Here is an 11,542-nt window from a genome sequence, read left to right on the forward strand (position 1 = left end):
GATGTACTTCTCTCTGTCTCTCTTCTTCCTGATTCTGCAGCTCATGCTCACGTCCTCATCCTCCATGGACGATGCTTTCTCGATGTGTTGGAAATACCAGAGGCCTAATATCCAGAAAGAAGGAGACCTGGTGCTGGGGCTCTTTTTCCAACTTTATTATGCAACACAGGAGTCCTCCATGAACTGGTAATCTTCTTTAATGAAATCAAAGGGCAGGGAACCTGCTATATAAGTTCCACTCTCAACCAGTGCTATGCTTGGCCATGGCTGTGCCAATTTCTGTGTGTTTAATGTCTTCTTTTTTGGCACTTGGGATTGGATCCAGGGGCATTTGTCCTCTGATCTACACCCCAGTTCTATTTTTCATTCTTTATTTAGAAACGGGGTCTCACTGTTTTGCAGAGGGCCTCCTTAAGAAGCCAGGGCTGTCTGCAAGCCACGATCCTCCTGTCTTAGCCTCCCCAAAACTGCAATTACAAGCTTTTTCTCCATGCTGGGTTACTGCTAGTAGGGATGGGGTGTTTTTTTACAATATAAAGCCCCTAGGCTCAATCTCCAGTGCCACAGGAAAAATAAAATGTTTGGAACACAAAGAGAAAATGTTGATACTTAGAAAAATTAATTATAAGTCCTGAATAATGTGTTCATGCTTGAAGTAAAACATTATGACTGGCTAGCTCTCTTAAGTGTCTGTGGATTAGATTATAACTGGTCTGTACCACATGAGCTGCTCAGAATTCCTCTGGGAAACCTGAGAAAGGATAAACTGTTCCCAAAGCTTTGGTCAGCAGGCAGGGCAGAGGCTGGCTAAGGATTCCTGAACACAGGGAGAATCAGCACTGCTTGTGGCTTGGTTCTGCTCTAAAAGGAAAAGGAGAAAAGGTTTGTCTGAGCTGGCTTCTTGGCTCATGGCTATCATCTCAGCATTTGGGAGACTGAGACAGAAAAATAACAGGTTCAATGTAGGTCTCAGAAACTTAGTGAAACTCTTGGTACTCTACAGAGACCTATTTTCAAGAAAAAACTATTATGTGGAGAGGGTGTGGCTCAACAGTAGAAAGCCTAGGTTCTGCTTGGGTTCAATCCTCAGCATCATAAAACAAGAGGGTTTATGAAGAAGGATGTGAGTCACACTCACTCATTTCCCTAACAACTTCCTGCTCCTGTTGTACTCATCAATGCACTTCAAATTTAGAGAAACTTCAGTAAAGTGGTCCATTTGATAGCAGTCGCATCCAGCACATCTCCACCTCAGCCCACTCCATTTGTCTCACAAATTTCTCAATGTTAAGGACACAGTTTGCTTCTCAAAATCCAAGAGCCATTTCAAGATCATCCTGAGCCCTGGGAACCTTACTCACACAGGGTCCAAAGGCCAGGGCCACCTCTGCATTGCCTCCTGGATCTAGCCTGTCTGGTGGTGATGCTGGCTCAGGACATAGCCATGAACCTCCTGACCTCACCTTCTCTCTGATGCTGCTCCTCTGTCCAGGTGGCTTTGGAAGAAATACCAACACGTGCTGGCCTTTTACTTCACTATCAAGGAGATCAACAGGGACCCGCACCTGCTCCCCAACCTGACCTTGGGGTTTCAGATTTACAATGTCTACTCCAGTGAACACAGGACCCTTCATGACACTCTGAGGTGGCTGTCGGGTGGTGACGTGATTCTCCCCAACTACATGTGCAAGAGCAAGTACAGTCCTGTTGCCGCCATCACTGGGACCTCGCCAACATTTTCAGCTGAGATTGGAGCCGTGTTGCAGCTCTACAGAACCCCTCAGGTAAGTTGGCCAAGAATTCTGTAAAGAAATGTGCAGATTTCCCCTAGTGTTTGTCCCTAATGTGTGATCGAAACAAAGTGGAATTTGAGTGTTTATCACTCATGAGGGTTCAGGTGATTGGGTCTCAGTGAATCCCAAACTCTTGAGACCATCATTAGTGTGAGGAGAAAGATGAAGAAGGAGCTCTGGCTATTAAGCATCTATGTGAGCAGGACATGGAGCTCACCTGTGATCCCAGTACTTGGGAGGCTGTGGGAGCAGGACCACAGATTGGAGACCAGGCTCAGCAAAATAATGAGATGCTAAGGAAACTCAGGGAGATCCTGTTTCCAAATGAAAAATGGTCCATTTTTAGGAATGTAGCTGAGAGGTAGAATGCCCTTGAGCTCAATCCCCAATGCAAATAAATAAATAAATAAATAAATAAGTCTCAACAATGTATTTGTCTCCCACAAACTGGGAAGATTGACTCTCGACAGCTCAATTCTGTGAGCCTCCTAGGAACGTTCACAGCATAGAGACTGTCCACACAGGACTTGACAACTTCAGACACCTCCACCAGAGAATGTCAGGTGTGGCGAGAGCAGCCCCTGGGCATCTGTCTGGCATTTGGGGCAATAATATTGTCCATTCTGCCTCTAAGGATTCCAAGGAGAGCAGAGGCTCAGAGACATGTGTACTGGCACTTACACACAACCTCTGTCCAGCCTGCCTAACTCCCGTTCATCCAAGACTATCTCTTGAGAGCCCACCTAGTGACATTCCCCCTAATATATATGTGATTTGGAATTCACTGTTACAGAACCAGCCAGCTGTAGAAGTGAGATATAACTGGATGAGGTGGTTCTGGGCTTAGTCTTGGGAACTGTGTCTGTTCCTGGATCTCCCATCTCACTTGATGCTTTCCCCTGCCATGAGCTGTGATTTCTGTCCCTCTGCCATGTCTTATCACCAAAGTCTCTGACTTGGAGACATCTGATCATGGATAGAGGAATGGCAACTCCAGAACTTATAAATCTGTGAACCTAGTAGACCTTTCCTCATCTCAGCTGTGCTCATCAGGTACTTTGGTAAGAATGATGATAGAGCTGAGGAATCAGACATACCCATGTCACTGCTTCTTTGCAGGAAGCTCTGGAGACACTTCTAACACTCAGGATGGTGTCACTGCCAAATACAGGCAGTAGCTTAGCAGCATTGTGTTCAGGGAGAAGTAAGTTTGAGAAAACCAGAGAGTGTAAATGGAAGTAATCCTCTAGACGAACTCAGTCCTTGTGTTCATAAATGAAGTCCAGACTACCAGGAGGTCATTGTAGTAAGAAATCATTTTATTATTGGTGTGCACAGGCAGCATGGGTCGCTGGTGCTGACTCTGTTCCACAAGAGCAAAATACAACCTGATACCTCAGCACTGCACACCATGCCATACCTCCTCATTCCCAGTCAGGAGGTTGAAGCAGTTGCAGATTTCGCCTTTCTATTTGTTTGCCTTTTTAAATTGTGGTACTGTGCACCAAACCAGGGGCATTCTCCTTCTAAGTAACACACCAACACATTTTATTTTAATTTTGATTCAGAGCCTAACTAAGTTGCAGAGGCTGACTGAGAACCTGCGATCCACTTTCTCAGTCAACCAAGTACAGGGATTATGATTGTATGTCAGTGTGTGTCCTTTTCACTTTTTAAAGGTAAGAACCTTCAGACATACAGTGTTCTCTGTGCCCACAACGAGCAAACAGATAAGGTCGATAGGTCTTCCCCTCCACTCAAAAGTATTTTATTCAGTTGAATTTCTCTCTCTCTTTCTCTCTCTCTCTCTCTCTCTCTCTCTCTCTCTCTCTCTCTCTCTCTCTCTCTCTCTCTCTCTCTCTCTCTCTCTCTCTCTCTCTCTCTCTCTCTCTCTTCTCTCTCTCTCTCTTGCTCTCGCTTTCTCTCCTTCTACTTTTTCTTCTCCCTCTCCCTTTCCCTTTTTCTCTTTCTCTGATTTGAACCCAGGAGATTCTATTCCAGGACAGAGAACCTCCACTTTTTGTTATTTTTTTGGGGGGGGCACTAGAGACTGAACTCAGAAGCAGTCTACTTTCAAACTATACCCCCAAGTTTACTTTTTATTCTTTATTTTAAAACAAGGTCTCACTGAGTTGCAGAGGGCCTCCCTAACTAGTTGATGCTGTCTGAGTACCACGATCCTCCTGTCTCAGCCTCCCAAGTGTTGCAATTACAAATGTGTGCCACCAAATGTGTGCCACCACACCTGGCTCATTTTTTCTTTGAAACAGGGCCTTCCTAATTTGCTGGTGCTGGTTCCAATGTGCAATCCCCCTGTCTGAGCCCCACAACCACAGAGGTCACTGATGTGTGCAACTTTGCCTGGCTGAATAGCCCTGTAATGGAAAGAATTGTCTAATTCCTTTCTCAGGAAAGATAACCCCAAGGCCCAAGAAACTCAGAATCATATTTTGTTTGCTTGCTCAGGTCACGTATGGACCTTTTGATCCCATGCTAAGTGACAAAGACCAGTTCCCATCACTCTACCAGATGGCCCCGGAGGACAGTTCTCTGGTCCATGCAATGGTGTCATTACTTCTACATTTTGTCTGGACTTGGGTGGCGATCTTCATATCTGATGACTTGAAAGGAGAACAGTTCCTTCAGGCTCTGAATGTGGAAATGGTGAAGAAAGATATCTGTGTGGCCTTAACAGAAAGGCTCCCCGCCCTTAAGAAAGCATATACAACAAGTGTCCCTTCTGCCCTGAGGAGGCTCAGCATTCCATCTGCAAACGTGCATATACTCTATGGAGAAGCAGAGAGTATAATCATAGTGGACCTCATGGCATCTTTATTTCTCACCATAGGAAAGGTGTGGATCATGGCAGACAAGTGGGATATCACTGTGGAAGAGACATATCAAATACTGCATTCTTTCCATGGAAGCTTCTCATTTTCACAACACAGGCGGGAAATCCCTGGCTTCCAAAACTTTCTCAAGACTGTCAACCCTTCCCAGTACCCAGATGATTTTTTCATCAGTAAATATTGGATGCACCATTTTAACTGCTCACCCACTGGGTCATCATGTGGGAAGATTGGAGAGTGTGGACCAAACACCTCCTTAGAGACTAAGGCAGAATATAGTGACATCATGACCTTATCTGACTCCAGCTACTTCCTCTATAATGCTGTGTATGCTGTGGCCCACGTCCTCCATGAGGTGCTTGTGGAGAGAATAGCAAAGGGATCTCCAGAGGATGCGGAGCAGCCCAGGCCCCCTCCATGGCAGGTAAGGCTTCTCCAGGAGCAGGCCAGGGCTGAGCACTGCTGGGACCCGCATGTACCATAGAGAGGGGTATAGTGACTGTGTTTTCATCTTATACCAGCAGGATCAGGCAACAAGGAATATGGGAACCTTCACACATCCTCTAGGTGTGGCTGGAACTGTTACCCATGTGGGGAGAACTCTGCTTCTGGGAGCTTCAATCTCAGACTATTTAATTAGAAAACTGAACCACGAAAGCATTTTATATTGAAGGATGAATTGCTTTCAATTCTGTGAACACAACTCGTATTCATAGTGGACCTCATGGCATCTTTCTTTCTCCCCATAGGAAAGGTGTGGATCATGGTAGACAAGTGGGAAATCACGGTGTTAGATAGGAATCAAATACTGCATTCTTTCCATGGAAGCTTCTCATTTTCAGAACAGAAGCGAGATCCAATGAGAAGATGATTAAAATTGCTCCAACCTGTAGGATTTTTGGAGTGTATACAATGCAGGGAGTCATGACTGAGGGCCGTGTCTGATTTTGTGTACTTTGAATCGATAAAGTGGACTCTTCACATTTAGGCTCTATTACTCTATATCTATTACACATAAGATAGGACTCTGGGGAATTAATTGTTCTTAAATCTCCTCCTCCGCTTTTTCTTTCTCCTCCTTCTTACTGTTCCATATTATTTTCAAGGCCGGGACACCCCCAGACCTTTAAATTTTTTTAAATGTCTTAAATTTTTATATTAATTTTGAAACATGGTTTCAAAAGTTTTTGAGAGCTTCACTCTGAGGCTAAGGTGGGCCTTGAAACCTCAATCCTCCTGTCTCAGCCTCCCAAGTACTTGGTAACAGGAATATGCCATTGCATCCATTTTAGACATTATTTTCCCCAAACCTATAAAAGTAACTGGAATGTAGCTTTTGGCTGCACTTCTAAGTAGGAGACCATGGATGGTTCCTATCATCTCAGACTCCACTCCAGATTTGAGATGGATGTTTATCAATTTTAATTCTGGCTGATCTGAATCTATGTCTATGTAAGAAATATGTTTTTCAAGTCATTAACAAAAGTCAACATCACTAATCAGATTCCTGGAATATCTAAATAAATTTACTCTGTAGACAAAGACAAATATATTAAAATCAATGTCAGAAAGTCTCATCTACCATGTAATTTCTATTTTTCCTATAATAATGTTCAATGTGCCATTTGGTTCTTATGAGAAGTTGCTGCTTAGAAAACAAGAGGTCTCTGTGTCCAGGTGGATTGCAAAAGTGGAGGGGTCAACTATTTAGAAAAGCAACAAATCAGAAGTTTGTGATTTTTCTCAACACAGTGCCCTGGGAACCAGAGATCCACAGATTAGAACGCTAAATTCAAAACCTCCTTAGAATTGAGAGTTGTTTTTTTAGTTGGGAGACATGAATAGATCCCTGTCATGTCCCAAGACAATAGCCTGGTCACTAAGATGGTCCAAAAGCAGAGACTAGGGTTCCATATTCTGCCTCCTTAAAACCTTCATTGATATAAATCTGATAAGCACAATCAATTGCACATATTTAATCTTTCTGTTTTTTTTTGGTGGTACTGGGTATGGAATCCTTCTATCTCTGGGCTACACTCCCAGACCTATTTTATATTTTATTTGGAAACAGTATCTCTTAAGCCTGGTCACTAAAATGATCCAACAGCAGGGACTAGGGTCCCATATTCTGCCTCCTTAAAACCTTCATTGATATAAAACTGATAAGTACAATTAATTGCAAATATTTAATCTTTCTGGTTTTTTTTTGGTGGTACTAGGGATGGAACCCTCTACCTCTGGGCTACACTCCCAGACTTATTTTATATTTTATTTGGAAACAGTCTCTTAAGCCAGCAAGGCTGGTTGAAAAACTGTGCAATCCTATTGTCCCCACCTCACAAGTGAGGGGATTACAAGCATGTGCCTCCATGCCTGGCAATCTTTCTGTTTTGGTGAAGTGTGACATGCACACACCAATCTTCTCTCCCCAGGATGCAGGTTATGAAAAGCCCCACCACTCTTGTGGCCTTACTAAGTTCAAGGATTGACTTCCAAGCTGCTACAAATAAACTTTGCTGGTCAGGGTTGTGGCAGAGCCCCTGCCAATGTCAACCTCTTGGCACATACTAGAATCCCTGGACTCCAGGGCTCCACCCCTGTGCCCATGAGAGAATTCTTTCCTTTCCTAGAACCCACGAGAAGGTGATCATTGAAACATACCAAACAGTATCTTTCCCCAGGAGAAATCCTGATCCTAGGGAGGTGGGAAGAAGGACCGCCTAGGAAGTAAGGGCTTTCCACTTTCCATTTGTATGCATGCCTCATTGCCAAATCATTGCCTTTCCTCAAGCTTCATCCACGCCTAAAGAAACTCCAGTTTATCAACAGTGCGGGGCGGCTCATATCCTTACACAAGAAAGGAAACCATGGGGCCACATATGATATCCAGAATGCTGTGAATTTCCCGGCTGGTCTTGGGTTGCTGGTTAAAGTAGGGGAGTTTGCCTCTGGAAGTCTACTCCATCAAGGCTTGCTCATCAATGAGAAGATCATAGAGTGGCCTATTGGCTTCACACAGGTATGATTCTGTTTCCTTATTGAATAAACCAAGAGGATCATGAGTATAGTTGGGGTCAGGTGTGATGGAACATGTGTGCAATCCTAGTAACTTGGTATGCTGATACAGAAAGATTGCAGGTTCCAGGTCAGCCTGAACAACATAGCAAGACTGTTCAAAGACAAAAATAAAAGTAAACACAAACATAAAAATAAAATAGCGCTAGCTCAGTTGTAGACTTTCCCTGGCTTCAATTAGTAGCACCACAGTAAAAAAGAATTGATAAATAAAAAATGAATAATCAAACAAATAGGGTCTTGAAGGGCTCAGAGGTATAGCTCTTGCCTGGCTTGCTCAAGGCTCTGGGTTCAATCTCAATTGCTGCAAAAGTAGTTAAGTAAAAAGAGGCCTGAGTTGATGCCAAGTGTGAATCTTTTATCTCAGCACCAAGTGGTGTGTCACACACTCTGAGATTCTCTGTAGATTTGATATAGAGATAGATGTAGAGATAGATAGAAGTAGAGTGAGAGAGATAGAGATATAGTGAGAGAGATAGAGATATAGTGAGAGACAGAGAGAGAGAGAGAGAGAGAGAGAGAGTCAGTCCACAATCCCCATCAAAGATGCAACTCTATAATATTCTCAGACACACCAGCTGAAAGATCACAGAGAATCTCATGCAGAAAGGAGGTTACATAAGTAGAGAGAGAAGTCTTGGTGTGTGGCTGGTGATGTCTAAACCCAACATGATCCTGTGCCATGGTGACATTTGGTGATAACTTGAGGAGAGACAGCAGCTAAGCATAGGAGCCCTGAATCAGGTGTCCCTGTAGGATCCCATGGTAACCTTTGGTGTTATGGGAGATGACTTTCTATTTCAGGTCAAAGTTCTTTCTTTTTGTAGAGAGATTCTGACTTACTGTTAAAGTAGATAATAACACAGCACACTCTAACCATCAGCTGGTTTCCCTCAGACTCCTCATTCTGTGTGCAGCCAGAGCTGTGGCCCAGGGTTCAGGAGAATCCCCCAGGAAGGGAGACCAGTCTGCTGTTTTACCTATGTTCTATGCCCAGAGGGACACATTTCCAATAAAACAGGTAAAAGTTCACAGCCAGCCTACAGTAATCTTCTCTGTCACATTTCTCAGGGATAGGAGGTGCTGTATGGCATAGGAAGTTGACTTCTGGGTTGAGCATGTATAAGGAAAACTTTCTGCTGAAGGCTCTGGGTCAGTGTTATAAGCATGGAAGTCCTCCTGTCATGAGAAGACTCAGGGTTGAGGGAAGGGACTTGGTGATGTCACTGAGCCATAGGAGGAGCCACCTGGATCCACAGTGAGCTCAGCATCCCTGGGAGTGTGGGTTCAGCATTCTCCAGCACAGAGATGGGACAGACTGCTCAGGGGCTTCTCTTGAACATCAGGGGCATCCTGTCTTCACAGTAACAATTCAGTAGTGACCGTGGACTTAGATGTGGCAAAGAGGACAAGTCAATAACTATGAACTACTGATGTTTCCCCTCCAGATGCAGAGCAGTGTACCCAGTGCCCCCTGCACGAGTTCCCAAACACTGAGAGGAGTCGCTGCCTCCCGAAGGTGGTGGCCTTCCTGGCTTATGAGGAGCCCTTGGGGACAGCTCTGGCCTGTGCTGCTCTGGGTTTCACTGCGCTCACAGCTGGGGTTCTTGGGATCTTTGTGAAGCACAGAGACTCGGCCATCGTCAAGGCCAACAACCGCGCTCTCAGCTACGTCCTGCTCATCTCCCTCACCTTCTGCTTTCTCTGCTCCTTGCTCTTCATTGGCCATCCCAACATGGCGACCTGCATCCTCGAGCAGATTACCTTTGGAGTCGGGTTCACTGTGGCTGTTTCCACTGTCTTGGCTAAAACTGTCACTGTGGTTCTGGCCTTCAAGGCCACTGGTCCTGGGAGGAGGATGAGGCAGCTCCTGGTGTCAGGGGCACCTAATTTCATCATCCCCATCTGCTCTCTGATCCAAGTGATGCTCTGTGCCATCTGGCTGGGAACCTCTCCTCCCTTTATTGACACTGATGCACACTCTGAACATGGCCACATCTTCATCGTGTGCAACAAGGGCTCAGTCACCGCTTTCTACTGTGTCCTGGGATACTTGGGCTCTCTAGCCCTGGGGAGCTTCACTATGGCTTTCCTGGCCAGGAACCTGCCTGACACCTTCAACGAAGCCAAGTTCCTGACCTTCAGCACGCTGCTGTTCTGCAGTGTCTGGGTCACCTTCCTCCCTGTCTACCACAGCAGCAAGGGGAAGGCCATGGTTGCCGTGGAGGTCTTCTCTATCTTGGCCTCCAGTGCAGGGCTCTTGGGCTGCATCTTTGCCCCCAAGTGCTACGTCATTCTCCTAAGCCCTGAGAAGAACTCTCTTAAAGGTCTGAAGAACAGAAGTTCTAGGAGAAATAAGATTTCTGAGGACTTTTCTCATAAATCTCCCTCCTTTTTTTAAAGCTTGAGACAAAAATCTAGCCTGATTGTGAGTTTTGGTATTGTTTGTCTTCCTGTCTTCCTCTTCTCTCTAGATCCTGAGGCTTGAGCCTAGGGGCATTCTATCCCTGAGCTACATTCCCAACCTTGTTTTTTGTTTTTAAACACATCTCTGTAAGTTGCCTAGAGTCTTGCTAAGTTACTGAAGCTGTCATGGTACTCGTGATGCTCTGGTCACAGCCTCCAAGGTACTGGGATGACAGGTCCTACTAGAGTCCTACTAGTTAACTCTCTCTCATTCCTAGCAAGATATTACCTTATCATACTTAAAGTCTTTCTCAACCTAAACATATCCTCTACCTAATCCGACTCCTTTACCTATCACCCCAGCTCCTCCCACATCACCCACCCTCAACACTGGAAAGTCTCTGCTGACTTGCCGATACCCCTAAACTCCTAATATTAAGATTGGACTAAGCATAATACTCACGAACGATGGGTAGAAATCAGAAAAACAGGACAGAGAACGCTATAAATATGAGAACCAGGAATTATGAAGAGACAGCAGAATTCACGAATACTGACCTACTAGAAATGCAAGAAGGGGAGTTCAGAATCTTGATGTTCAATATGATGAAAGGATTTAAAACAAGTATAGAGAGGTTAAAGGTGAGATAGAAACACTAAAAAAGAATCAGAAAGAGGTCTGGAATGAAATGAAAGAGGCAATAAGTGAAATGAAGACAGCAATAGAAAGAAATTCTGGAAGATTAGATGAAATGGAAAAGAGAATATCAATATTAGAAGACAGTACATCATTAACTTTTGCACTTAGTACGTGCACTGCCCAGAGACAAGAGGCACCACCTGTCAAGAAATTAGTTACTACACATTACCTTATTTTTATTTTATTAAATTTTATTTGGTAGTACTAGGGTTCCTGAAACCCTTCTACTTCCCAGCTACACTCCTAGACCTATTTTATATTTTTCTTTGGAAACCAGGTCTCTTAACCAGCAAGGCTGGCTTCGAACACTTGGGATCCTCCTGTGTCTGCCTCCCAAGCAAGGGGATTACAAGTGTGTGCCTCCATCCTGGTTACACATTACCTTATTAACAGCTATAATAACTTCCCATTTAAATTATAAACAAAACCCTGTATCTAAAGGCTGGGGACAGAAAGTTGGGCAGCATTCCATTTTGGGGCTCTCCAGTGTTTCTGCCAAGCAAACTGCAAACTGCTTCTCTTCTCTTCCCTTTCTAATTCCTACTGACTTTGTAATAAAAATTTGTTGCAGCTGCACTGAGATGTCTATTAATTCCAATTTCCTGATTCAATTTATCAATTTGAATGGAAGAAAAGAGCCCACAGTGCTGTCACAACTGTAACACCTTCCTGTGTTTTCTTTTGTTTTTTTTTTAAATTTATTTTTTTATTTTATTGGT

The 11,542-nt window shown here is 44.2% G+C and overlaps 1 protein-coding gene across 1 annotated transcript; it reads left to right on the forward strand.

Annotated features, from left to right (window-relative positions):
- Position 1: 1 nt before the first annotated feature.
- On the forward strand, positions 2-10,118 carry LOC308276730 (vomeronasal type-2 receptor 116-like; the record flags this gene model as incomplete). The annotated part of the gene is made up of 6 exons (XM_080715570.1): positions 2-186; positions 1,493-1,784; positions 4,260-5,066; positions 7,434-7,661; positions 8,615-8,738; positions 9,166-10,118. The coding sequence occupies 6 exons, from the start codon at positions 2-4 to the stop codon at positions 10,116-10,118; spliced, it is 2,589 nt and encodes an 862-aa protein (XP_080571696.1).
- Positions 10,119-11,542: the final 1,424 nt, after the last annotated feature.

The sequence above is a fragment of the Muscardinus avellanarius genome (genome assembly GCF_963383645.1).
Source record: "Muscardinus avellanarius genome assembly, chromosome: 18".
In the NCBI taxonomy this organism is placed as follows: Eukaryota; Metazoa; Chordata; class Mammalia; order Rodentia; family Gliridae; genus Muscardinus; species Muscardinus avellanarius.